At 42.3% G+C, this 27856-nt stretch overlaps 2 protein-coding genes across 15 annotated transcripts in view; one reads left to right on the forward strand and one right to left on the reverse strand.

Annotated features, from left to right (window-relative positions):
- The window catches only part of MED12L (mediator complex subunit 12L), a 315424-nt gene that overhangs the window by 174723 nt on the left and 112845 nt on the right, over positions 1–27856 (forward strand). The window lies entirely within an intron of this gene.
- On the reverse strand, positions 3201–23801 carry GPR87 (G protein-coupled receptor 87). 3 transcript variants are annotated; one of them, XM_084768356.1, is made up of 4 exons: positions 23464–23801; positions 16474–16585; positions 9081–9212; positions 3201–4316 (listed from the first exon to the last, which is right to left on the reverse strand). In XM_084768356.1, the coding sequence occupies exons 3-4, from the start codon at positions 9112–9114 to the stop codon at positions 3274–3276; spliced, it is 1077 nt and encodes a 358-aa protein (XP_084624482.1). In that variant the 5' UTR covers positions 9115–9212; positions 16474–16585; positions 23464–23801; the 3' UTR covers positions 3201–3273. The 3 variants fall into 3 exon arrangements, with proteins under 3 accessions (XP_084624482.1, XP_084624481.1, XP_084624483.1); XM_084768355.1 differs by lacking the exon at positions 16474–16585; XM_084768357.1 differs by lacking the exons at positions 9081–9212; positions 16474–16585.

The raw sequence follows: 27856 nt of genomic DNA on the forward strand, positions 1-27856 counted from the left end.
AGTCTTTTATTAGAGTTTCTTTTTGCACACAGAACGTAACTAACTTCCTGTAAGCATTGATTGCTCTTCTCAGAAGCTTCTACCTCAGCCTACTCCAGGTTATGTGACTTGTATAAAAGGCTAGGACTTGAAATGCAAGTTTTAAGAGCTTTAACCACTAGGTGGTAGTGGAGGCTAAAAAGCAGACTTCTGCTGCTTTGTTACCAGTTGAAATTTGAAAATGGTCCATCTTAGGCTGTTTCCTTTTAGAAAACATTATGGATACATAGATTGTTTTACATTCTGCTGAACACAGGGCTCTTTTGTGTAGCACGTGGCAGGTGTTTATTGATTTGCTAGTTGGTTTCTTGTGGAATTGAAGTGTGTATGTGCGCTCGTGAGAGAGAGGTGGCGGGGGGCGGGGGGGAGGCGTGGAGAGGAGGAGGAAAAAAAAAGCCATCAAATAGAATCCGCATTTTCTTCACTTTGAAGAGAACACTGTGCACTGTTCTCTAGCACTAGCGTTGTAATTTGTATTGCTCCTGCTACTACTACTGTTCTGTAAGTTGTTCAGTCTTGGTCCTGGATAAGTCATTTTTGGGTATTATAATGTAAAATAGAAACTGCAGTTTAAATAGATTTTATAATATGACTTATTTAAATAAGGATATTCCTGCCCGTTCTTTTTTTGTAAGTCGATGTTTGGGTGTGTGCCCAACAACCACAGCGACATGCCCATTTAGAGAGAGCAAATGAGAGCCGGGCGGTGGTGACACACACCTTTACTCCCAGCACTCCGATCTCTGTGAGTTCAAGGCCAGCTTGGCCTACAAAGTGAGTCCAGGATAGCCAAGGCTAACACAGAGAGACCATGACTGGGGGGGGGGGGGAGGCGGGGGCGGCGTGCGGGGAGAAGAAATAGCCAATGAGATTTAACACATTTTTAAGGGCTTAGCATTGCATGCCCCAGCTGACCTGATTCACAAATGAGCTGAAAGCTTGGGCTGGAGAACCCGGCAACCTGCAGTGCTATGCAGACCCAGCTGATGCAGTAAGGAAGTCATTGCCGGACTTGCAGTTCTAGAGGGCCTGCACCTTTAACAGGATCCCCCAGTACTGAAGCTTGCAATGTTCCTGAGTTCTCTGAGCAGGCTCTGTGTGGTAGAGAGGAGTAGAGGAGAGAGGCTAGGCTGGACTAAGGACCCCTGCTGCAGTGTCACCCTTCCTTCACGTTAGGGCAGCTGTTCCTCATCCTGAACATTCTGGTGGAAAGTAGGTGGAAGCCTTCATCTTCCATCTGCTCAGTAACTGATGTAAAATGTACCTGTGCTAACCTACTTAGCATCTCACGTTGGGTGCTGGGGTGGGGTGAGCTATGCCAGTGACCAAACAGGGCGTATAAAATTAATTTACTTGAATAGTCATTTCACTTAGGGAGATGATATCTTGAGAGATTAATATGTTGATAAAAGTCATCGGATCTTTTACCTCCTTTCATATAAATTCCTTTGCTGAAATTGGCATGCTTCCTCGCTAGTTGGATCTTTACCCTGTCCCTGTGCCTAACAAGGACAGTCATTGTGCTGCTCTTGACGCCTCAGCTTTGCTCAATTTTCAGAATTTTGTGATTTTCTAGAGTGTAACTGAAGTACAGTGCTCAGTTTTGTGTGTGTGTTATCTGTTAACTGCAGTGCCCCCTTTTAATATCTTTCATGTGTATGATTTATGTATGCATGTATGCATGCATGCATGTATGGACGTATGCTTATGTGAATGCAAGCATGTATGTGATATGGGGGTCAGAGGGCAGCCTTGAGTATTTGTCGTTCAGTGCTGAGCATGCGCAGTTGGCAGGGTTGTAAACTCTAGGGGATTCTCCCATCTTCCTGTAGGAGAGTAGGGATTACAGGCGCTTGATGCCATGCCCAGCTTCATCCGGATTTCAGGGTCTTCTACCCGCTGAACCATCTCTCTGGTCACACAGTGTCTTCTAATAAGCAAGCATATATTTTAACTCCTCCTGTTAAGGTTTTCTTCAGCGTGTAGGACAGTGTTAAGAATAGAACAGGGACTGGAGAGATGGCTCAGCCTAAAAAGGCCCTTGTTTCTAAGCCCGAGGAACCTGTGTGGAATCGCAGAGCTCACATGATGGGAGGAAAGAACCAACTCCCAACACACTGTCCTCTGACATCCACGTGCATACTGTAGCGTGCACATACCCCACACCCCACACACAAAATAAATTAGTGTAATATTTTAGAATACAAAGTCAGATGTGACTCTCGGAAAGTACTAAGGCTGCTTTAAGAAACAACGTCCTCAGAGGTATATTACTGGAGAGATGAAAATAACCCAACATTTAAATGACTTCTGTTGGACTTTTTGACATAACTTGGTGAACTACGTCTTCCCTTTTATAGTTGTATAGTTCAACTACTGATATTCTTGTTGGACATACATTATATGGGAGAATATGTTATTAATGTTATTTTTATTAAAACAGAAGTGGTTAAATGACGATTTGATAAACTACACGTACATATTTTCCTCATATTCTTCTCTACCCTTATCATATAAGCATTTAAATATTTCATGAAATGATCATCAAGAATGAGATTATGGCAAGTATTATTCAGTGTTATATATGAAATCTTTGTAATATTTAATCACATTTCCTTTTCTAAAACAACCTATTTAGAATGAATTGGTTGATGGTGACCTTGCCAGTGTGTACTGTGAAAATGTAAGTCAGTCTCCCCTTCTGCCATGCTCCCACTGCACCACCACACATACCTGTCATGTGCTTAAGATGTCGATAAGCACATTAAGGGGAGCATGGCCAAAGGATACGTACGGCTATTACTTAATAATTTTTTAAATATTAAAACTCAACAATTCTCTATATTGTGAGTTCTCTACAGAAGTGAGTTCCTAGCAGCAGAGAGTGAGTCCCAGGTAACAGGTGCAGGTGTTCACGTGGTCGGTTCATCAGTTTGCTCTTTGGGCTCTGCAGTCTCCAGTTCATCCCACATTTTTTTTTATTTCTTAATATATTTTCTTTGTCCCAAGTTATGCCCCAATTTCTTGCCATTTCTATGCTTAAAAAACAAAAGCAAAAAAACAAAAACAAAAACAACCCCCCCCAAAACAAAAGCAAAAACAAAAACAAAAACAACAAACCCCCCCCCCAAACCTATGTTTTTTATGGGCCTCAGCCAGGATAATAAAAAGAAACATTTATTTACACTTTTTACATATTGATTCCAAGAAAAGGCCACCTGCCCTCTCTGGTCCCTACACGTCTGTGTAGTCATAATAAATGCGCACTTCGGATCTCCGGACGCTTTGCAGCGATCTGATGCTTTCACTCCTAGTTCTTATGTTTGATTTCTTGAATAACCTTCTCGAAAATGACCGACACATGAAGAAATAAATTATTGGATCCAGGCACACGTTGCACGCAGACAAGAAGAGTGTCATTTCTTTGCAGTAATAGAGGATTTTGTGTGCTGATTCATCTAACAGCCTGTCCAAGTGACTGAAAGTAAAAGGAATTCTGCACAAGTGATAGGGGAGGAAGCAGGTGAAAAACACAGCCACAACCACACGAATGCTCTGGTTGTGCTTTCGCTTTCGGCTCGATTGGCTTATGAACTGCCTGCTGGACTTGTGGATGTACCTGGATATGGCTATGTAGCATCCAATCAGAATCACCAGCACGGCCACAAACAAACAGCTGTCAACGTAGGTGACAGCCATGTGCCACTTGGCTCCCAAAGGACTTTTAAGCTTCATGCAGTCATGAATGTTGTCCTTGGTTGGCTGGCCATTGGTTAGTATGATATTTGGCAGAGACAGAACGGCCATGGTCACCCAAACGCAAATCGATAAAACTTTGGTAAAGGTAACGCTGTACATGCGGGAGTCACCAAAAGGCTTTACCACCTTCAGATAGCGATCGACACTGATCAGCCCGAGGAACACGATGGACGTATACATGTTTGCGTAGAACAGAACCGAGGTGTATCTGCAGAGGATAACCTCGAAGTACCAAGGTCCAAATCCTGCGTCCCGGACTATCCGGAATGGGAATGTCAGTGTCATTATGAGATCGGCTACCACTATGTTTTTGAGGTAAAATATGAAGCTGGTTTTATTCCTAATGTGGAAGAAGATCCACACGGCCAGGCCATTCAGCAGGATGCTCGCCACAAATATAACTAGGTAAAGCACGGGCAGGATGATGGTGTCAAATTCGTTGTGAAGGGTGGAGTTCTTCTCATGCCCCTCGCCTGTGCTGTTTGCAAAGTGACTCGCTTGGCTGGACAGTTCATGACCTGCAGAAGCAGAAACATTCACATTAGCACAACTGCCTCCCTTAGCGCCGAGCTGTTGTTCTGAATGACTGTAACGATTGTCTGAAAGATTTTTTTAAAAAAAATTATTCATGTTTCTATCTATGTCTCTGTAAGTGTATCCCGCATTATGTTAGCGCCAGCAGAGGTCAGAAGAGCGCCTCTGGTTCCATGGACCTGAGGCAGTTGTAAGCTCTCCTGACTTGGGAGTTGAGTTCACTTGTGAAAAGAGTCCCCAGGAACTGCCAAGCCATCTCTCCAGCTCCTGCCTCCCAAGATTTAAGGAAGTACCTGGTTTAAGTTTTTGAGCAGCTAAATAACCAGTGGCTTTTCCTGTCCTACATTTCAACAATCTTTGATTCTCTGTGACTACCTATTAAAAATGAATATACGATATCCATATCCAATAGAAGTAGCAATACCTGAAGCAGAAAATTGAAGTTTCCTTTACCATGACAATAAAAGAGAGCAGAGATATTATTACATCAGCGTATCCATTGATCCAGACCATCCCTTTATTACTACCTAAGTTTTAAGCTCTGTGATCACTCCAAACCACAAAGTAATCAATGAAAGAATGCAAAATTCTTAACCTCTGTTTCCTGAGGATTATGTAGGGACCATCATAATGGAAAAAACATAGAAATGTTGTATTTTTTCCCCTAGAAAACAAAAGAGAATGAACTTCCTTTTAAAGTGACAGAAGTCCTGTGTAGTGCTAGATCTAGCTTGTGGATCCTTGTAGGTTCGTTGTCACTTTGTGACAGAAGCTGTAAGGAGGTGCGGTGTTAATATTTTTGGATTATAATCATCTATACATAGTGTATACTATCTAGTGCATTTTACAGTAACGTATTTGTCAGGTTCCAAAGACATGCAAGTCTCTGTAATCCGGTAAAACAAAACAAAACCAAAAAAATCAAAAAACAAAAACAAAAAACAAAACAACAACAACAACAACAAAATAAAACCCCCTGATTTTAGATTTCTGTTAATGTTCAAGTTTGTTATCCAGATATATATAATGGCTGAGTGGTGGTGATGGAACACACCTTTAATCCCAGCACTCGGGAGGCAGAGGCAGGCAGATCTCTGAGTTTGAGGCCAGCCTGTTCTACAGAGTGAGTTCCAAGAGAGCCAAGAAACACAAACAAAAAGTAAAAATATGTATAGGCTGCCATTTTTGTTGTTATTTACAAGGTTAGATTATACTGCTCTTACTATTATGAATTTGTGAAGTTCCTTTGCTTATTATTTTTTTTTGATTCTTGGTGCATGTGATTAAAGATACCATCACACCACTCTATTATTTAATTGATAAAATGGCCTGTAGGCATTTGATTTTTGCAGTAGCTGTGAAAGGTCTGTCAGCCTACTGTGGGAAGGCAGCATGGTGGTCACATGAGTGATGCGCAGCTCTGGTCCGTGCTGTGGACCAATGCTGCTCTTTCTTAGGTCACACTGGTTTTCCAGGACTCCTCCAGCTGGGAGGTGAGCTGCATGGCAGAGTGCAATGCAGAGTAGAGTCCCTGAGGTTGACTGTGGGAGGCTTACTGAGTGTCACACTGAGCAGCCTCCTGACTCTCGCTCTCCTCCTCCTCCTTGCCTTCTGGCAGTTGATGTTCTTGAAGCTTCCTGCCTCACCAGTTTCTCTCAAAGCCGTTTCTTCAGTAAATGTGTTGGCTGTTTGTTTGATCAAGCACATTTTGTCACTTGTGTTCTTAGACAATGTAAACTTACAAACTAATGTTTCAGGTGAAAGGCTTTAAGGAAGGTCATTCCTGATTTTTTTTTTTAATTCTTACTAGTTAATAATAATTTCATTTTATTTGTGTTTTTGGAATGATTTCTGTTTAGAGAACAGCCTACAGGGCTGTTTAATATATATTGTTTTCTTTCTTTGAAGAGGTGAAATAGAAAAGGAGTTCTAATGATTACAATCCAGAATCAGGTTCTTAAATTACCACCTGAAACCTAAGTGTGGGTTCTTCTTCAGGAACTGTCTTCATTTCCGGTATTTTTTTTTTCTCCCTTTCATTCCTTACTATGTTTTTAAAACCCGATTTTTCTGGCCTAAATATTACTATACAGGTTTACTAACTTATACCTATGCTAGCTTGTTCTGCAACTGATGGTGTTATTAAGCTTTACCAGTTAAAAATACCTGATTCAGCTACCATCTCTATTACTGCTTCCAGTTTGAGATGCTGCTTTGAACATATTACTGAGGCCTGTTTTGATTTAATGCAGAAGTGCAGTCTTATCTTTTTCTGTATTAGAAGATCCCAATCAGCTTTCGAAGCCATTAAGAGCATAAAAAGTGCAGCTTCGGTGAGGTTTAGATATCTGCTTGAGTTCATTTGCCCAATTAAGCTATCAACTACCACTTACTGGGGATAACACTCTTAGGGAAACACAGGAAGCCAGTAAGTTTTAATCAGGGTACAAGTACTCAGCTGGTGGCCAAACCTTAAAAAGGAACTGCTATGTCACCTCTGGAAATGATGGCTGTGTGTTGTAGCCAGCAGATAGGGGTTGATTTTCAAAGCCATTGGGAGTGTAAATAGAATTCACTAGCTTTACCATTCTGGAGATGGGATATTTTAGCGCTTAGTGTTAGCAACCTGGAGTCAGCAACCCTTTGTGGCCTAGAAGAAGTCATCCTTCTATCCCAGTATTCCTAGTAGATGTGTTTCCTGATTACTATTGTCATGTTTCAAGGCTTAATTATATAGACAAGCACTCTTATTAAATGATAATATACCCAGCAATTATAGTTAATATTAAAGGTAATCTTCAGTCAGAATATCAAAAGAAGTCTGTGTTTAGTTTTACAAAGAGCTCTGTTTTACAAAAAAAAAAAAAAACCTAACAAGAACAAACAAACAAACAAATTAACCAACCAAAAAGCAAAGTAGAATAAGAAACAAACAAACGTCCTTCAAGCCCGAGCAATTTCACTTCACAGCGGTTCTTGTTCTGTTTTGTGGCTTTGTGACAATCTGCCTTTGCCTGCTGTTTCTGTTTTCTTACAATACTTGCCTTAGCTCAGGATCAGGATTAGATTTTTGGGGTATAGGCCTTCCCAGTTCCATGGAATAAGCCTAGACTGGTTATTACTTCATTCACAAATCCCGGATTTACAACACAGCTTAAAACAAGTGAGTGGTTAGAGCCTCTTCTGGGCTACTTTGCAAAATAATTTAATAGTAGACCACCATGTACCTAAGGATCAGGATAAACCAGCTGTGCTGTGTGCTGCTGAGGGGCTCCGTAGTGTAGTGTAGGAAGTGTTAACGTGACTTGTTAGTTGTTGAAGTAAGTCAGCGTCCTGTGCTTTCCTGTCAGCTACTCACACCGTGTCCTCTCCTCCTTGGGCCTTCAAATTACCCCAAAGTGTGTAGGTTTACATCTTCGTTATTCTTACTTAGGAACAGTGGTCATTAAAAGAATAAGTCTTTTTTTTTTTTTTTCAATCCAATTTGTTTCATCATGCTGTTCTTCCAGTAAAGAGTGTGGCCAACTTAGTGGTCTCCTTCAATGATTAATAGCTTGGTGATTCATTAAGACAAATTAGAAATTGCTTTTAAGGAAGAACGACTGCGTTCTGGGTTTCCTAGGATGGTACCCCCTGCTCACCACAGGGCTCACTATAGAATGGTGAATAGGAGGCCCAAGGCCCTTTGTCAGTCTCTTGCCACAGATCCCTCTCAGATAACTTTAAACATGGACTGACAAGTAAGAAGTCTACTCTCATGAATTATTTTGTTTCATGTATGACTCTGTGTCTCTGTGTTAGAGAAATTATGATTCTCTATCTTGAGAGCATATGTATATGCATACTAGTTATCACACTATGTGCGACTTTTAAATCAAAATTTAGCACAGTTGTAAGATCTCTGTTGTGCTGTTCTTGTTCAGGTCCCTCAGCGGCACATACCATGCTGGCTGCTCCAGTTAGACTTTTCCTCGTTGTCGTTTATGTACCTAATGTGCACATTTACTCTTAGAGATCTCTCTTCATGCAGCTTGAGTGCAAGTGATGAAAGCAGTGGCACAGAATCTTAGCACTTCTGCCGTGGGTGAATCTACACTATTGCTCATTGGGGTGTGTCACTCTGACACCGCCTATTAAAGTCTCTCAAAATATGTCCCTGCCCTACCGACCAGATGGAGTGAAATAATAAAGTTGTATAAATTATAGGGTGTCAATTCATGGCACAGTGGCCCTTGTAGGTAGGATCGTTGTCTAAATAGTTGTCCAGTCTAGTAGGTGGATGTTGCTCTTGGCCTCCTGGGGTGCCTCAGTGAACTCAGTGTAGACTATTAAATATAGAAAGTAATATGTAGTTAATTTGAGTTTAACAAATGTTTCTTAAATAGTCTGTTAATTGGTGTCCTTTTTAAAGGTAGTGTTGAGATTAACTAATGTTTAAATCTTTCTCCTCTTTTTGTTTTGTTTCGTTTCTCTGTGTAGCCCTGGCTGTCCTGGCCTTGTGTTGTAGACCAGGTTGGCCTCGAACTCACAGACATCCACCTGCCTCTGCCTCCCAATTGCTGGAATTAAAGGAGTGTGCCCACCATTAATCACAGCAGGCTTAGTTTACCTTCGTAATGCTATCCCGCATGGCTGCTATTGTATACAGAGTAAGAAATGGTCTTCAGTAGCTTTTTTAGTTGGTTCTAAACTATCGCTTAGCTTACATAAGTCATGTCAAAGTACAGTTCCTTCCATCTTTGTCTTACTTGGTGATTTTGCAAGTGTCAGGTTGAGCCCCATTCTTTAGTTGTGATGTACTGTAAGTCAAGCTGCATGTCAATAAACACTCGGAGACAGTTGAGGCACGAATTCAGCAAAGGTTATTCCTGGTTTGATTTCTGGAGAGGAAAAAGAAAAAAAGAAGCAAGGAAGAATTGGTAAGGACCTTCTCTATATACTGTTACTCTTTCAGTAAAAACAGTAAACCAACAGCAAAACAGTATTATGTTCTGTGATTAGAAAAAAAACTACTGTGGATCTGAATATCTTTTCCATAGAAGAGTAATCTATTTTTATGCCCTCTTTCAATTGGCATAATAAAGTATGACCATTTCTGTGTGGTATCATCTGGATGCCACTGTGTGACTTTAGGCAAGTTAGTTAACACACCTCCTTAGTGATTCACACCTCTGAAGTGGTAATGTCAACTATAAGCCCACAGGAATACAGTAAGGATTGTGTAAAATAATCTGCTAGGTACTTTTTTTGCATTCAGAAATCTCGTCTTATCTGTCTAAACTTGATTTGTGTATCACATCCCTTTAAAAAAAAACAACGTGATAACACAATAAATGCATATATGATGAGACTAATGTATAATTGCAGATGGTTATTTTTAAAGATCTAACATTGATATGTATAGGTATTTTTAAAGTAAAAATTTAAAAAAGATTTATTATTTTATGCCTACATGTATGTCTGGGTATGCATGTAGACTTTAAAAAGTAGAAGCTGAGCTACAGATGGTTATGAGCTGCAGTGTGCGTGCTGGAAATCGAACTTGGGTCCACTAGAAGAGCAGCCATTGCTCTTAACTGCTGAGCCATCTCTCCAGCCCATGTTTAGGTGTTTTATAAACTGTGATCCATTTTGCACTCTGTGATTTCTGAGGTTCTGGCTTTGCCTATAAACTAATCAGCCATGACCTCTAATCAGTCCACACGAGCTTTTTAGAAGTGGGCTGACAGTTCTGTTGTTGTTGAATATGGGATATTATTATCTACTATTGTTATTAATAATAAATACAGTGGTTATTATTTAGCCTGATATCAATCAATAAAAGACACAGATAACTGTTAGACCCTTTTTGTTATTGTTTTTGTTTAGAGACAGGGTTTCTCTGTGTAGCCTCGGCTCTCCTGGACTCTCTTTGTAGACCAGGTTGGCCTTGAACTCACAGCGGTCTGCCCGCCTCTGCCTCTCTGAGTGGTCACCTGTTAGATCTCAGTATACCTATACACTGGAACTGGGCAGAAGATAACTTTCTAAGCTACCTTGCTACCTCCCAGCCCCACATTCCATCCCCTTCTTTAACTCTTCCTTGCTGGGCTACCTCCCATCCATAATTCCCATGAATACTTGCAGATGCTTTTCACCTGGGCTGCTTCTCTCCAGAGCTGACCCTCAGAGCAGGCTCCTCCCTGCATGTGATTTTTCTTTACCCTAATCCATGACGACCTCCTTTCTCCTTCCTCCTCCTCTCCTGTGATTCTTCTGTCCTCCAAGCCTGAGAACCTTAGCTCTGCCTACTTCACATCTGCCTTGCCCAGGTGTGTAGGCAACTTTATTCAGCCAGTTAGGGGTAATTTGGGAGGCCAAGTTCACACATGGCGGTTTTGGGTACGTGCTAGTATGCTTGTACAACAGTAAAAATGGGGGGCAGGGCAAGCAATTAACGTCTGAATAACAAAGCACTGGACCGTGCTGAAACACTCTGTCAAATCGGTCGAGACTCAAATACACCCGAATTTATCTTCCTCCTAAGTAGATTTCCATGAAGGATTTAATATCATTTGAATATTTGTCTTACTTGTTTTGCTTTGTGAAAACCCAAACAAGTATTAGGCTAGAAGAGAATTATTTAACTGGGTTTGAATGTTGGATTGGATGTGTAGTACATTTGTGTAAATTACTTTTCTGGCCTTCAGATGCTTTACAGAAAGATGAGCAGAAAGCATATGCTATGCAGTGTTAAGTGTTTTGAAAGTTTATTTTCTGTATCCTCCTTTTACAACCGGGGCTGTCTAGAGTCCCTAGGCTTCTCTTAGGAATCGACAAAACGGAGAAGGCCATCAGGAGAACTGTTTTGGGAAGTGTGTAGTTAAAGGAAAATACGCATATGAGCCGTTTGCTGTAAGGGAAGTCGCATTGTTTCCTATGAAATGAAACCATGTGGGACTTTCATGTCCTCTCGCTGATGCTGTTCTCCTGCACGAAACTGCCAAGATCCTCCAAGTACTGTCGTTCCCACAGATCGCACGTGTGGCTTTTCCCCCCTGTGTATTTGCTGAGCTAGCAGGAAGAGCAGTGCAGGCCAAGTGAGTCATGGCATGTGCAGTGAGTGGAGACATGCCTGTGGCTGGCCTCTTCGCCCCTGTTTGCAGCATCACATACAGTCAAGTGTTGAGCATGGTAACAGATAGAAGAAAATTTGTTTTTGTCTTGTTTTCCTTCAAGTTTCCATTCCATCTAAAGCCAGCTTTTTGGAGAAAGTATACAACTTCCTCTTCCTCTTGGATAGTTCTAGTACCTGGGATGTAGCTGTCTTCAGTAGAAACTTTTTTGGTTACTAGAATATAGAAGATTTGGGATTTAAATGTCTTTTTTTGGGGTGCTGACCCTTTATTCTTTTTAATGTAAAGCAAGGAGGCACAGCCTTACTTTTTATTACCATATTGCTCTTTCCTGAAATCCCGAAATGGGAAATCATTTTAACAAACTTATGGGACCAAAAACAAAAAACAAAAAAAAAAAAAAACAAAAGACAAAAACCTCTTTAATTTTAACCATTTCTGTTCCCAGATCATACAGTCTTCCTTTCCCTTTTCCGGGTTTACTTTCCTTGGGCCCCATCAGTAGCAGTGAGAAAGATGGCAGACAGTTAGCCACTGGGCACAGACAGAGGTGTGAGTAGTCTTAAGACATTTCCATTTTACTATTCTAAAGGAATATCTGTGTTCAGAATGGGTGGAGAAGTTTTATAAGTTCCTGTTCCGAACACTATCCAATTAAGAAAGAAAGATTTGTCCAGCTAGACCCAGCAGAACTGAAACAGATGGTCAGCACCTTTGTAGTTGCACAAAGATCAGAGAGCATCACAGGGCTAACCAGCTTTTGAGAAGCAGCCGTAGGGACAGTGGAGTACACGCAGGGGTGCCAGAGGCATTGGGATTACCAGAAGACAGTGGTGCCATGGAGACCAAAAAGAGCACTGCAGAAAGGAGGAGGTGTGACTGCACTCGTCCTGTAGGGAAGTCAAATAACAAAGAGCAGCAGCCCAGGACCATTCACCTGTGCTGGGATCCTGGTAGAGGAGGGCAGCAGGGCACATGCCTGGTGACCCAGGGCTGAGTAATGCTGCTATGGTAAGGAAACAATTGCTGACAGTTCTTTTCTTCAGCTGTGACTGTAATGGGAAGGAGAAAGAGAAAGCTGGAGGTGAAGATGGGTAGACATCAGTTTGCATTATTGAACTGCTTTTATGGCTAATGGAAAATTTCTTAAGCATACAATTTAATGCTTGTCATTGTAAAATTATACTTTCCCAGTGTGAATAAAGGAAAACAAGCAAGCAAACAAACAAACAAAACCCAAACAACTTGTCCTCCCATCTAGCCATGGATCGTGATGCCATGATAAAGTGTTAAAAACAAACAAACAAACAAACAAAACAAAACAAGGATTTGGCTGACTTTCAGCTTCGTTGCTTTTCAGTTTCTTGACTCTCCCTTCTGTCAAATATAAAAGGGAAAAAAACGAGGTGCCATTTCATATAGAAGCCAGAATAGCTCCCTATGGTTGTTTTCCTATTGTACAAACACGGACACAAAATTTTACTTAAGAGATGGACAGCAAGGCACAGGGTGAGCCGAGACTGTTGTGTGGTGTGTGTGTAGCCTCAGCTGTCTTTCAGGAATTGGTTGCTGGCTTCCTTTTCCTTCCTGCTGTCCCAGCCACATCTGTCTTGCTACCACTTTGCCCTGTCTGCATCTCCGGCCTCTCTGAGCGCTTACTATGCTGTGTGCCCTGGAGGCTCTGCATGTCCTGGCAGTCACTGCTCCTCATAAAGATTGCTTCAGGTGGAGTGAAGGGCTCTGTTCCAGACGAACTCATTCATGGGTGGGACTCCTTTCCTGCCTCCTACTTCTCTCCTAGCTGACAGTTGATGAAACCACGGAAGAATGTGGTGTCTGCGGTTGCCCCACATTTCACAGCTGTTTGGGGCTAGATGGTATTGGTGCTTGTAGACCTGCTATCTTTAGCCACCCACTGGTACCATGCCTTGGCTAGTTGGCTGTGTCTTTCTGTTGGCTATTTTTAAATGAGGCTCATATATGTGCTTAGTAAACCCTTTGCTCTTAGACTCTTGAACGCAGCACTTTTCTAGAACAGTCCTATGACCTAAATATTTTATCCTCCTGGCCCTGTAGGATGATAAGTTGAGAGACTCTACCTGACTTGCCGCTCTTCACATAGCAAGTGATGGGTGTGGATGTGGGATTCATGTCCTCTGACAAAAGCTGATCACGGTTCTTTTTATTATATTGTGGTAGGGTCAAAACGAAGAGTAATTTTGTTCGTTTCCGTTTGGAGGTCGGGAAGGTGGAGGGGGTTACTGCCAGACACGTGAAGGAACTGCTGATCTCTCCAGCTGGAGTCTAGTTTTCTTTGGCATGAATACTGGTACATGTGTCAGGAAGCATCGCAGAAGAATCCAGATGGGCTCTTGCGCGCGCTCCCCACCCCCCCCCACCCCACCCCCCACCCCGCCCTAGCTGACAAGAGCTTCTGCAGAGCAGGAACACTGGGAATTGGCCACCTCGTCCTGATGGGAGGGTTCTCCTGCCCTCAGGTGCTGGCATTCCCGCCTACAGCCACTTGCTTGTTCAACCCTGGGTCTGCTGCTGTTCTCATTTACTCTTCTGTGGCTACCCTGGAACTACAAATATTTTATAGTTTTATTCTTCCGGCCCCAATTCCTGATTTCTCTTTCATTAGTCACTATCACTTAGAATGCTGTAAAATCGTCCCACTCCTCTGGCCACCAGAAAAAAACAATAGACACCAAAAAATCATATGTTTTGTACCTAGGAGGTGATTTTTTTCCCCCTTGTGCTGCTGAGGGCTCCCCTGGGGGCTCATGCAGACCACATGGCTGGTGGGCACTGAGTTGTGTCTGAAATTCACACCTAAGACTTCACTCTTGACATGTCAGAGCCCGACTTAGGCTTAGTCCTCTACTGTGACCTGTTAGTGATCCCAGTCCTGCTGTTGAGCTGCTTTTATGATCGGAAAAGTGGGTGTCCTGCTCAAACTACATAACAAGTAGTGAAACAGAGGCCAGTGTTGGAGACAGACCTTTGCTGCCTGGTGGGGGACAGGACTCCCAGAGGGCCTCATAGTACAGCACCTTGAACTGCTGCTGTGGGCACTCAGCTTTGTTGTCCACACAGCCCTGATCTGCTCTCAAACTTGTTAGGTTGGATCTCAGCCTGGGTGGGGAGCTGCTCCTTCAAGCCAGGGAAACTCCCTCTTAGGGGAGGAGGAGCCTGCGGGTGTGGCCTGCTGGGCCACAGCTAAGGGCTTCACAAATTGCATTCTTGTCCACCTGGTCACAGTCCTAAAGCTGAATGCCTGGTAAAGGCTTCTTCCCTAAGTGCAGTTGCAGCTAAGTTTTCAGACTTGGTACTGGTGATCTCAAGTGACAGGATGTGTCTTTGCCTTTCTTATTCTCTACTTTGCTGTTTGCCCTCAGGGCAGTCACATCTCTTAATTTTTGTTCTGACATGTTTTTTACTTTCTTGCTGGAAAGTGCATTAAGCCTGCCAGGCACTCAGCAATACTGGTGGGGGCCTGCACTGCAGTGGTAAAGATAAAAGAACACAGAAGCCCCAGGCAACAAGCCTCTGTGGAAAGGAAAAAAATCTGTCTTAAATTCTGGAATCATATAACCTAAGAATATTTTCCAGTTTATTGGGGATATGACTGAATTACTGAATATAAATATTTTCAAAAAGTTTATATAATAAATAGCACAACTGAAGATCTTGGGGGAAAAAAAAGAAAGTTACCTGACTGCTTCTAAGTCTCCTCTTTTTGTAATGGAATTAGGTCACCATATTTGAGCTTATTGTTATTTACATTAATGGAAACAATTTTCTAAACCCAAGAGAACATTTTCACTTTGTTTTTTCCCTGGTTTCCATTAACAGTTTGAAAATTCCAAAGTGAGGTCTCTAACATGAATTGAATAGATATTATACTTTTTGTCATCATCAAATCTTTCTTCTCCTTCTTCTTCTCCTTCTCTTCCTCCTCCTCTTCCTCCTTCTTCTTCTTTTTCTCCCCTCACAGAAACCGAACACCACATCCTCACAGGTACATATGAGTGAGAGAGTAGAACTCCTTTCTGTGACCAGTATTTTATTCCTTTCTGGGCTCTTTTTCCCCACCCTTTATCCCCTCACTTTCAGCCCCTATCAGTAGATAGGAGAGAAAGAAGTATTGTGGGGGGAGAGAGAAAGAGATTTTTCTTCTTGTTTCTTTTTTGCTTGTAGCTGCTGTTTGCTACTTTGTATGTTCTTTTTCCCACCCTTGATCCCCCAGGTTTTGCTCTCTATTACCAGACAGGACAGAAAGAAGGACAGCAGGGAGAGGGAGAGAGAGAGAGAGATCCTTGAATCTAATTTCTTGTCTCTTCTTTGAGCACAACTACTAACAAACTTCAACCAACTCCCCTGTATTAACAACCACCATACACCCCACCTATTGAGGCTCTAGCATTTATATACACCCTCTGAAAAATTCCCAGAATTCCAGAGGTCACACAATTGCAGAAACTATCTACAGCTGGCAAAACCACACCTCTGGCTATAGCAAGATGCAAATCATAGTCTGTTGTTGTGGACAGTCCCAAGCAGCAGCTTATCCCCACACCTAGGGTTAAAATGAAAACATACTATATTTCTGTTTTTTCAAAAAACCCAGAATTCCAGAATCGCCCCTACACCTTTCATGTTATACATTTATAAGTAATTCCTTCTTAAGTGTATTGTCAACATATAGTACTTTTTAATAATCATCCTTAACTACATAGTATTCTTCTGTTTATAATATAAGCATAGTAACTCCCAGCTAGAATTGAAGCCTCACTGTTTAATATGTCCCACATCTATTTCCATCTGCCCCTGCCCACTTGCCCTTTGGCAACTCTAGGGCACCCCCCCACACACACACACACACACAAGACCTTCTGTACAGGGACTCCCTTCTGTCTTTTGTCTGCTAGGTAGGTTATTGGTATTTTTAAAAGTCTGACTCATCTGTTTCCCCTTCTTGATGTCTTCCCTGTTCGTGCACTGTGTAAATGCTTTTACGTACCTGTGTTGCTTCTTGATGGCCCATTCCTCCAGCTGTGTATTACATTTTAGTGGTTCCCTTGGCTGCCCACGTGTTCCTGGAGCCTTCTGGTTTGAGGGCCTAACCAGGATACCTGAAGGGGCACAGTGTCATTGCTCAACAAACATTTTACTTAAAATGTTAGTTTTGGCCCCGACCTAATCTCATGTAGGTGGTATCTGCCGTTCCTCCTGTTTCCCTGTGGATGTCTTCTGCCTTTCCAAAGGAAAGAGTACAATGAAGGAGGAGCTGAGGGAACGGGAGGGAGAAATGGCAGTCTTCAGAAGAGCTTATGTGAGGAGGCCTTATCAGACAGACCGTGAGCCAGCTGTGCCTCTGGCCAGCTCACTGTGGAGGGGTTGCCGATTTAAAGGCTGGTAGTCACTCTGGGCGATGATGATGTGAACAGTGAGCCAGCTGTAAGAAGGAACAGTCCCCGAATGCTAAGAAAACAAAGCCAGCAGTCAAGGAGGGTGGAGCATAATTTGGGGGTGGTGGTGGGGGGGGACTGAGTGAGTTGGGAGTGTGGTCTGAGCTGCAGGAGCAGCTACTTTCACACCCTGGGTTAATGGCACTCATAAGTCCATTGCAGCAAGCCATATGATTGATTGACAGAGGCATTGACAGATGGGGCAGACAAAATACAACTTGTGTGTAGGTTACAGCTCGGGACATGTAATTTCATGGGGGGAGGGTACCCCTTCCCATTTCTCTTCTTTGTTTTTTTTTTTTCTAGTCCTTATAGGATCTGGAACTTAGTTGGCTGACACCTATCCCAAACTTCCTCTTTATTTTTAATCAATTTCCTCTAATTTGATGTCACTTCTTCCTTTAATTGAAATTTATAAGCCTTTAAGAAATTGGATAATATAGAGAATTTTACAATCTAGATGCTATATCATAACTGGTCTGAAATTTATTTCTTCAGAATCTCCAAGCGCTCCTTTTCCACTGGTGCTGACATATTAGAGTGGGCCATAAGAAGGTACTTGTATCGGTCCAAATGCTATTTTTAAATGGTTCAACCTATATGGTACTAGGGAAGTTTTGAAAGTTCAAATCGTGTCAACTAGGGAGGAAGAAGAGGAAGTTTTCATTAAAGCAATAGGGAGAAGTAGCAAGGCAGCACATTCAGATGAGCCCGGGGCTGGACTCCACCATGTTGTGTTTTCCGCCTCTGCAGAATGGCTTTGCCTGCACTGCACTTTGTGTCCCCATTTGCAGGCGGTGGGTGGGCCTTTGTGCCCTCAGTACTCAGTATGGCCCAGTCATTCTTTGAGGACTCATGGGAGAAGGTTCTTTCTAGCCTCTCCATTGAGAATGCTGTTCTGTCAGGATTACAGTGAGGTGATCGACATTGAATTCTTTTATCTCTGATTCCTATATAGGTACAATTGCCTTCGGTCGTCTCCTTGTCAAATAGATGGGGCTGAGTGAATGTGCTGAGCTCACCTTCTCATGTTAGTTTAAATTTCCCACCATTTTCTTTCCTAATTCCCCCTTTTATCTCTGTCATCTCTCATCTTTACTGTGTGTGAAGAGTTTATTTAGGAATGTTTGAGTGTGGGCTTGAGCATACATGTATGTTCTATGTTACAGGTTGACATTGAATGTCTTCCTTGGTTATTCTCCACTTTATTATTTTAGACAGCTCCTCACCGAGGCTGGGCTTTACCAATTTGCCTAGCCTGGCTGGGGGTGTCAGTAGATTCACCTAGCTTTGCCCTGCAGTGCTGGTACTCCTGCTACCGTGCCTGGCCTTTTATGTGGGTTCTGGGAATCTGCAAACAGTGCAGCAGGTAATCATCTTCCCCTCCCCCTTTCTTATTTAAATTTCATTTGGATATTCTTTATATTGAGCATCTCTGTAAAGGATCTCATGTCTGTCTGTTTGTTCTGTCTGTCTCTCTGTCTCTCTGTCTCTCTCTGTCTCTCTGTCTCTGTCTCTCTCTCTCTCTGTGTGTGTGTGTGTGTGTGTGTGTGTGTGTGTGCACATGCACAAGCTTGTGTGCTTGTGTGTCTGTGAGTACATACATACATTCAAACATACATACAATATGTAGGTACATATGTATGTAAATATGTACATTTGGACCAGGCAGAGTTTAAATAAATTGGATTGCACAAGATTGAGGTGTTTATAGAAGAGGAGAAGGGGACAGCCAGCTTGGCATAGGCATCATTTCTGATAGGAGCTGCATGGAAAAGAACTTTGAGGCAGAGATATTTAGCTTTGTCATACTGGGACAAACTCTGAGGTAGTTAATTCCTGGGAGTCTCTTTCAGATTAGAAAGGGTAGGGAAGCCAAAGCCAGGGCGGGGGGGTAGGGGTGGTGTGGGGAGAGGCTTAGTGTACCCTGGCATGTTTCTCTCAGGTATCTGCAGTTTTTAATGCTTGAAATGGCTTTTGCAAGGGCTGGTTAATTAATTAGTAGCTGTCTGATCTGTGATTTCATATGGACCGTAAACAGAATGTAAACAGAGAGGCAGCACTGTGTCCCAACATGATTTTGGACATTGTTATTTCCGGACTAGATACCGTTTCTGGTTTTCAAGGGAAAAAATTAAGTATTACATTGGTGACTCTACGCATAGAATTGATAGGATTGTGATGGAGTTTTGGTTGTTTTGGGGGATTACTTAGGCAGTATTTTTATTGTCGACACCATAAAGTAGGGTGAATGTTTTAGGTGAGAGGGTAGAGGGAATGCTGGTGTTTAACAGATGTTTACTGCCGTGTTTCTTCAAAGCAATCACAATGGTCTCTGCTGACCCTTTGATGGAATTACATCTTTCAGGTGGCACTGGTATACCACTGTGCCTTTACTATACATGTTCGCTATTTTTAGGCAGTATTTGATCTTCATGTAATTAATTGTTTTACCACACTCTCTTGGATATATGACTACTTTTCTTCTTCCTCATCATGCTTGCAAACTCACAGATTATTAATAAAACTGGAAATAAATACAGCTGTAATTATCTTTTTCAGTTGTTTCAGCAAGCATCTTACAGACCTCACTGATAACACACTATTAGACTTAAAATAACACCGTTCTCAAAACCAGTAATAATTAACAATTTTGATTCACTGCAAACCATTATCTTGCATAATATTTTGATCATGTCTTTAATAAAATACAGTCGAAAACAACAATAACAGAATAATAGCTAGAGTGACCTAAAGACACTGCTTATTCTTGTAAATCCTGAAATATGGCAGTGCCCCCAATGATGAGATGTATTTCTTAATGTGCCTGGCTTTTCTAACATCTGGTGAACATACCTAAAATGGTTAATTTTCTGCCCCTTTTACAATCTCTGAATCTGGCAATTATGAGAAGGAATGGGTTTGGAAAGGCAGGTCACTCATCCCAAAGAAAATGGCAGCCCTCAGCTTGTTGCACCTAGAGGCAGCTGATGTTCTCAGCCTGAGAGCCACATGCTCAGTACTGTGATCTGTGGGAATACACCAGCTTCCCTGTGGACATTTTTACTTCTTCGGCTGTTTTTGAAGCTCCTTTGATACAGGGTTATTTCATTTGTTGTTGTTTCTCATATACTGACCTTGCTCTGGGAGCCGCCAGAGTCAATTTAAACAAAGGACATTTAATTAAAAGATAGCTACTTAACTCACAGATTTTAAAAAAAATAGAATTTCACCCAGTGTATGTCCTCCAGAGAGTTACCTAGTTTGATCACAGAATCTAATCTGTTCAGGCTTCAGACAAACCATCAAGTAGCCCAGAAGCCTATGTTTCGGTCCTAGGCACAATGGTGGTTGATAGTAGGCACAGGGTTCAGCAAGTGGGCTAATGCTTTCATGTGCCTAAGTCTTCTCAGCCACTTTGCATATATTTTAATGGATTCAAAGGACACCAGGCTCTTTATTACAGTTGTATTTACAGGGATAAGTTACCTAAGCGCTCCATCAGCGCTGTGCAGATGTTCTCACAGGGTTGTACGAGGCGTTGCCATGGCACAGACCCTTCATAGGCACTCTAAGAGAACTCCTTCTCTGACTCCTCCGGTTGGAGAAGTTGAGGCTTAGAGATGTTCTGTCAGCAAATCTGTACAGTTGGTGCTACAGGGCCACATGGCCCCTTTAGTCCTGCCCCTGAGGGGTACAGCCTGGCTGTGGCTATAAGTCATTCTCAAGCCTGTGTTCTCTACACCTCTCCCTGCTACAGTAGCTTCCAGGTTCACTGCTTTTCAGCTCAGACTGTAATCTGGTACCTCCTTCGAGATACTTCGGAAGCGCTACCTTCATGGCGTATGGAAAATGCTCAACACAGCTAGATGGTCTTATTAAGTACCCACGGAGAGAATCAGTAGCTAGTAGTGAGTTTAGACAAAACTGAAAAGGAACAAAACAAAAAACAAAAACAAAAACACGTGCGGGTGAAAGCAGGCTGACTGCGGCAGGCAACTCGTCTCAAGGGTTTGGTTTTCACTTTTCGCTGGCGTGCTGCCTGCGCCCGTTTGCTCTGCTTGCAGCCCGGTGAGGGATCTGCTACATAGGAATCACTAATGCGGGCTTAAGATGATATCTGCACTAAGCACAGTGTAATCTTTTTTTTTTTTTTTTTTTTTTTTTTAAGTTTAAAGACCATTTGTTAGAATTTGGGAGAAAACTCCACAGGACTAGCAGAAGTAGATAGGAAAGGAGCAGAGGGGAAGTCTCTTGTTGGGTCAGTATTCAAAGAGGAGAAAGGAGACAAGCTAGAGAAGAGGGTGGGGTGAGAAGTGCCGATTTGCAGATAGCTACGGTGTTCTTACTGAAGTTATTATGGAATAAAATGTTCATATTTGGCTAGCAAAGTGTGTGAGTAAAATGTAAAGTATCCTAGTTTGGTACCGGATAGAGAACAGATGTTCTGTTCTCCTTCTGTTTGCCGTAGAAAGAGGTAGCCCGTTTAGGAATCACGGCCAGGTGAGATGGAAGCCCGCTTTATACGGGCCTCAAACTGGAAGCTCGAGTCACCGTCCGTGCGCACGCTGACGTCAAGTTTTATCTGGCGTTTAATAGCGGGGCCATGTTTCCCTGCTGTCTGTGCCTTGGAAGTTTACAACGTTCAGAGCTGCAGCTGGTCCCTGTGTTTGCACAGGTTAGGTCCCTTCCTAACCATGGTTCAGGGAGCAAACAGTACCAGTGTGCATCTCTATCTTACAAAGCAAGAATCGGAGAAACAAAGAGGTCACGATTTGTTTAGCATCGCGGGGCTGGCGAGGGGCAGAACTGGAGAGAACCCCCTCTCCCTGCCCCCCGCATTGCTTCCACTCAGGCTCCTCTAAGGAATGCTGGCGTGTATGTCTGAGCCTGGGGTTCTTTGGTAACCCGCCTCCACACCTCAGCCTTCCACCTGGTCTGTGGGAATCTAGAGGGCTAAGAGAATTTCAGTGACTCTTTAGCTAATCCCTTCATTTTACCCGAGAGGAAAGACACTGTTAGCCATTCTGCCCAGTTATTTTGCTGAGCCCCAAGTTTTCTAACCTAAGCCCGTGCTCCGCAGATCCCAGAAGGTGACCACTGGGGTTTCACCTCACTGCTCTTCCTTCATCATCCCTTTTTCATCTTTCTGGATCTTCAGAGATATGTTATTTTGGTTTTCCCTCCAGCTTTTTTGTTTGTTTGTTTGTTTAAGATCATTCAACGAGTGGATGGTCATTTCAGTGTCTCGTGTTATCTTTCTATGACAGTTTCTTAGACATAGTGTGAAATATGTTTGTTTCTTAAATGTGAAGCCATAAGGTACCAAAAAGAAAGCAAAGCAGGCTTTAGCTTTCCTCTCCAACACCCCCAAAGCAGTAGTCCTTCTTTGTCACACATCTCCTCATCGTCTGTGCTTAGCGATTGCCCTCACCCCCACCCCCAGTTTCCATCCTTGAATACAGAACTCAATGATTAGATTGCCCCTTGGTCCCTTCTCACAGCATGGGCACACCTGCAAAGCAAGGCCAGCAATAGCCTGCAGTGAAGATCCTGCAAAGGAATGAGAGGATGTGTCCTCGACTCCCAGTTTCACAGAGGCAGAGACGCTCTCAGGGGCAAAGGCAAGGAACAAGACAGCAGGCAACTCAGCGTCCGTCCGCCTCACCTGCCAGCGGACTGCAAGTCTCAAGCCAAGTCTGCTGATGTTCTCGGCGCTCACCAATTAGACTCAAATTTAAACAGTGAATGAAAACTTTGTAAGAAACGGTTAGGAGGAGGCGTACCGTGAGAGAAGATTGAACTGGAGAATGCGCTATAAAGTTCTATCGTAGGTAAAAATCTCAGTTTATGAGCCAGGAAGCTACTCTGCCAAAAGCCCATCTGCCTCCTCAAGTCCTTATTTAGGAGAGGTGAACCCTGCCTGCTGGCTTTCTGCTCCCCTCTGGAGTAAGCGCTTGCTGAGGAGGCGGTTGCTCCTGGGGCGCAGGGCCTGGCTGCTGTTGGCCTGCTTCTGAGCTGCTTGGCAGTCTGCTCAGGACTTCTGCTGACATGTTTTAACATGATTGCTTTAAGGCTTCAGCAGGAGGATTGCCCCGTGCTTTGCTCTAGAGTGAGAAAACCGTGATTCTTTCTACCAAAAGGAGACATTAAAAAGTTATCTTCTCTTTTCATCACATTTAAAGTACTATGCATAAAAGTGTTGGGTATTGGGGAACAGTGATACAAGGCATCTTGTTTCTTTCACTTAATGAGGTAAACGTGGTTTTAAAAAATGTGTTTTCACTAGATAGTCGTGACTGCCAACACATTTCCCCTTTTTGAGGCACAGCCTCTGCCTGCCTGAGCTGGGCAGTAGGAAGCACAGTGGCCTCCGTCTTATTCAGCCCTCGTTCCAACTTGTGACTTTTCCCTCAAAACTCCAGTTTAAAAAGAAGCACCGTATTCTTAACTGGTGCTGTCTGCTATCAAACATTGCTTTTAAGAGAATGGAAAACAAACTAGCAAACAAACAAGCAAAAAGATAAAACAACTTCATTTACCTTTCATTGTGGTGGCCGGCTGGCTGTTCCCTTGATACGCTGGCTTCTTCAAGTTGAATCAAGCTCTTCATCTCTTCAGCCTCAAAACTAAGGTAGTCAGGAAAATGGATTTTCTAGTAAAGCATTGGAAATCAGCATTTTTGTTTTTTGTTTTGCTCTGGGAGAGAAGATAGGTGGGTGTTCTGCTGCCCTGTGGAGATGGTCCTTTGGGGCGCCTTTCAGACCGACCTGCACACGAACAACTGGAGTAACTTGCTCGCTTGCTAATGTATATGACTCACATTGGAGAGGGAGATTTGTAGACTGGAGAAGCACATTTCCTGGACCGACAGGAATCTAGGGTGATTCACCTGAAGGCGCCCAGAGGGCCGGTCAGTGTCAGAGCCCAGGGTGAGGAGTGCGAGATGAAGCCTCAGGGTGGTCTCATTAACCAGCTCTTATGTTCAGGTCTGTGTAGGTTTTTTTATTATTAGGTTTTCTAATGCTACATAGAAAATAATGTATTCTATCACTATTTTCTGGCTAACTTCAACATTAAGAGAAATAAGAATTTATTTCTTATTTATCTATTTCTCGTCTATTCTTATTTGGAATAAGAACTATTTCAAACACACATACATTGGGCATGTGTGTGTGTGCGTGCACGTGTGCATGTGTGTGTGCAAGTATGTGTGTGTATGTGTTGTATAGTGTATGCACACTAACATGCTTTTCAGGCTCAAAAGTTAATGCTTTTACCCATTGAGCCATCTTGATGGCCCAAGAATATAATTTATTAAAGGGAACTCCTTCAGAACACTCTTTAGTGAGACTAAATGCATTTGTAGTATTAACTGATAACTTTGAAGACTCCAATTTCAAGCTTTTATTCCAGTCTAATAAAAATCTGTAGAACTATTTTTACAAGTATGCACAAATACAAACACTGAAAATCTTTTAAATTGAGCTTAGAGGACAGGAGCACTGATGTATCTTGAATGGCATTCTTTCACAGAGAATAATTCCTTAAAATTATTTTTTGTGGCTTGGATGTGATGGCATACAGTATTCTGGAGGCAGAAAGACAGCTGTATTTCCCTGAGTTTGAGGCCAGCCTAGTCTCCATAGTGAGTTCTGGACCAACCAGGGCTACATGCTGAAACCTTGTCTCCTTACAGTAAATACATTTGAAATATTGGTTTTCTATAATTTTTTTTATCATTGGTCTATTTTTAAGATAAGATGTCCATTTGTTAACATTTGATCTTAAACATCCTATGAAGCTCAGCTTGGCCCTGAACTCACGATTCTCCTGTGTGTTAGGATGACAAGGATTCACCACCTTACCTGGCTTATTTATTTTATTTTTTAAAGAGCAATGACAAATTTGTGTTATCAAAATAAAATTTAATTTGTGAATATCTTCAAAACTTTCAGATTAAAAACTTCAATGCTAGCCAGGCATGGTGACACAGGCCTTTCATTTCAGCACTTAGGAGGCAGAGGCAGGCCGATCTCTGTGAATTCCAGGCCAGCCTGGTCTACCGAGTGACTTCCTGGACAGCCAGGGCTATGTAGAAAACCCTGTTTCAAACAAAGTAACCAAAAACTATGAACAACAAAAACCCCTTAATTTTTCTTCCATGTAATATTTATACAAATTAATAAGTGTTTTGCCAAATGATACCGGGCAGTGAAGTTCCTGAGATAAAGGCCCTTGCCCCCAGGCCCGATGACCACCTGAGTTTGCTCCTCGGTACCCACACGGGGTGGAGAGCGCTGGTTATTCTGCCAACTGCCACATCTGTACTAGGGCACATACTTCCCTGTTCTCAGCTACTCCCAAAATAAATAAATGTGATACAGTGTTATGAGAAAAATTAACTAAATAAGTTAAAAAAAACAACAACACCCTATTGTTATCATAGATGAAGTGAAATAAAAATATCAAGTAGAGATATTCTGAAGTTGAAAAATCCATCAGAGACTTAAAGCTGCATTCAAATTATGTATGCCTTGTATGTTTTAGTAGGTTCTCCTTCTGTGTTTTACAGGAAAAATGAATGTGTTAAATGACCAAATTTGTATTGTTGACCTGTTTTTTTCTTTGCTGTTTTCTAAACAAGTTATCATACATACATACATACATACATACATACATACATACATACATACATACATACAAAAACCCCACAACAAGGACAAAGCGAGCCCCACTAGATGTTTGCCTTCTGTGTAAGGCATGGCATTACCAAGGGTAGTAGCTGGTCCTAGGAAAGCCTCCATGTAAGAATGAAGACAGCTTAGTCTTATATAAGGGAAGAAGTTTCCAGATTTATAAGCATCCTTTTGCTTAGACTTGAGCCTCTGCAAAGTATTTCTACTTGTGTGGATTTTCTACTTGCCGTTGGATTTGGAGCCACTTCCCTGCATTTTGAGCTAGAGGGGTTGCTGCCTGTAGACCTTGTTTGGGGACACCAGTTCATTTTTGAAACAAATAACCTCTTTGCCATCTCACACCATGATCTGTAAATAGTAAGTAATGTGTTGTTCATGATTTGACATCTTACTGCCAGAGTGGCAGGTCACTTGAGAGCTTCAGTTCAGAGGGAACTCATTGCCTGTAGCCCTCTTACAGGAGTGAGCAATGACCTTCTTTGCAGATTTGGGCTTTTCACCAATTTTTAGTTTTGTCTGAAATCATAGTAGACCATGTGTATTTGGCAGGCTTCTGTGGCAAGATAAAAAGTTCTGTTGTCTGCCCCAAATTAAAAACATCTGTTACCTGGGTTGATTTTTTTTTTTTTTTGTCTTGTTTGGACCATGAAAACTCACTCACTCACACTCTCTCTCTCTCTCTCTCTCTCTCTCTCTCTCTCTCTCTCTCTCTCTCTTTCTCTCTCTCTCACACACACACACACACACACAAAACACTCACACCACCATACTTACAAAAGCCCTTTTTCTGTTTTTGTTTGTTTGCTTGTTTTTTACTATTATTTTGGTTGTTTTTGGCTTCTCTAGGCTAGGTAGCTGAACTTGTCTTCTTGCGGTACAGACAGTGACCATAAGTTTAGTAACAGCAGGTCCTTCCTTATAAGAACCCTGGAGGTTGACATGGGTGCTGAAGCAAGTATCTGCGTGTTGACTGTTGAGGAGGAACAGGCTGTGTTCTGGCTCATTGCATGCTTGCAGTAGAATAGGCCTCTTTCCTTAGAGCGTAAGCAGGAGACAATATTTCTACACCTGTTTGGCTGGTGATAGAAATTAAGCCTGGTAATGAAGAAGTTAACATGACATAGTCAGTCTTTATGCGACAGTCTTAAAAGTGTTGTATGCTCTACTCTCAAGTTAGGACCTGTTAAAGCTAGTCTTTCCTAACATTCAAAAAAGGAAACCGTACACGTTCTGACCTGAATGGATTGAAAAGGCTTTGATGGAGAGAGCAGCTAGCCCTCACATTCTCACTGTTCATGGCATTGAACGTTTTTAGGTTTTTCTCCACTAACGAGCCTTACCTTTCATAAAGTCCCAGGAGAATTCATAGCAATATATAATAGCCTTATTGCTTCATTAGAAGATCCTCCAGGAGTAATATGCTAGGCACCTCTTTTAGCAAATGTACTTTTAATAGACGTAATAGGGATGTATGTGGGGGGGAGTGGGGAGGGGAGATGGGTATCCTGAATGATTAAAAAATAGAACATTAAACATTCTTTCCAGATTATATTTATTTAGTTTTTATTTGTAGGTGGTGGTATGAAGGGCAGAGGGCAAATTTTGGGAGTCATTTCTGTCCTTCTAACTTGTATGTCCCAGGGATAAAACCTCATGTCATTAGGCTTAGTGAAAAGTGACTTCATCCCCTCTCCCCATGACCCCACCGCCTGACCGCACAATGTCTTAACATTGATAGTGACTTTAATGCCCTCTAACATTGTTTGGTGGGTGGGTGTGGCTATGTGCATGTAGACTTTAGTTTCCTATTGGGTATCTGCTTCCATATTTTTTGAGGCAGAGTCTCTCACTGACCCCAGAACCCGTGAGCCACAGAGATCCTGCTATTTCTGTCTCCCTAGCATGGAGGTAGCATACACACCCTTTTATGTTAGTCTTGGGGACGGAAACTCAGAGGTATGTGCTAAAAGGTCAGTACTTTACTGATGGGGGCATCTCCCAGCCCCCCTATATTTCTTTCAAATAGTTTTTTACAAGTTGAAAGAGTAGTTGCACTGCATTTTATCTAAATTTCCAAATTGTTACGCACTTTTCACATGCAGACTACATACATGCACATAAATCATTGTATACATTATAGGGCTCATGAGATTAAAGTTGTAGTCTTTTGGAACAAATTTAATACCTTTAACTGCTTGCTTATATTTCCCCCAAAGACACATTTTTTTAAAATTAA

Source organism: Acomys minous, assembly GCF_964271855.1.
Source record: "Acomys minous genome assembly, chromosome: 19".
In the NCBI taxonomy this organism is placed as follows: domain Eukaryota; kingdom Metazoa; phylum Chordata; class Mammalia; order Rodentia; family Muridae; genus Acomys; species Acomys minous.

Excerpts from the sequence above, each read along its gene's own strand:
- GPR87 (XM_084768355.1), bottom strand. The coding sequence starts at position 9,114 with ATGGGGCTCAACCTGACACTTGCAAAATCACCAA. Across the intron at positions 4,317-9,080 it reads GACACTTGCAAAATCACCAA|GTCATGAACTGTCCAGCCAA; the intron begins GTAAGACAAAGA and ends CTGCTTCTGCAG.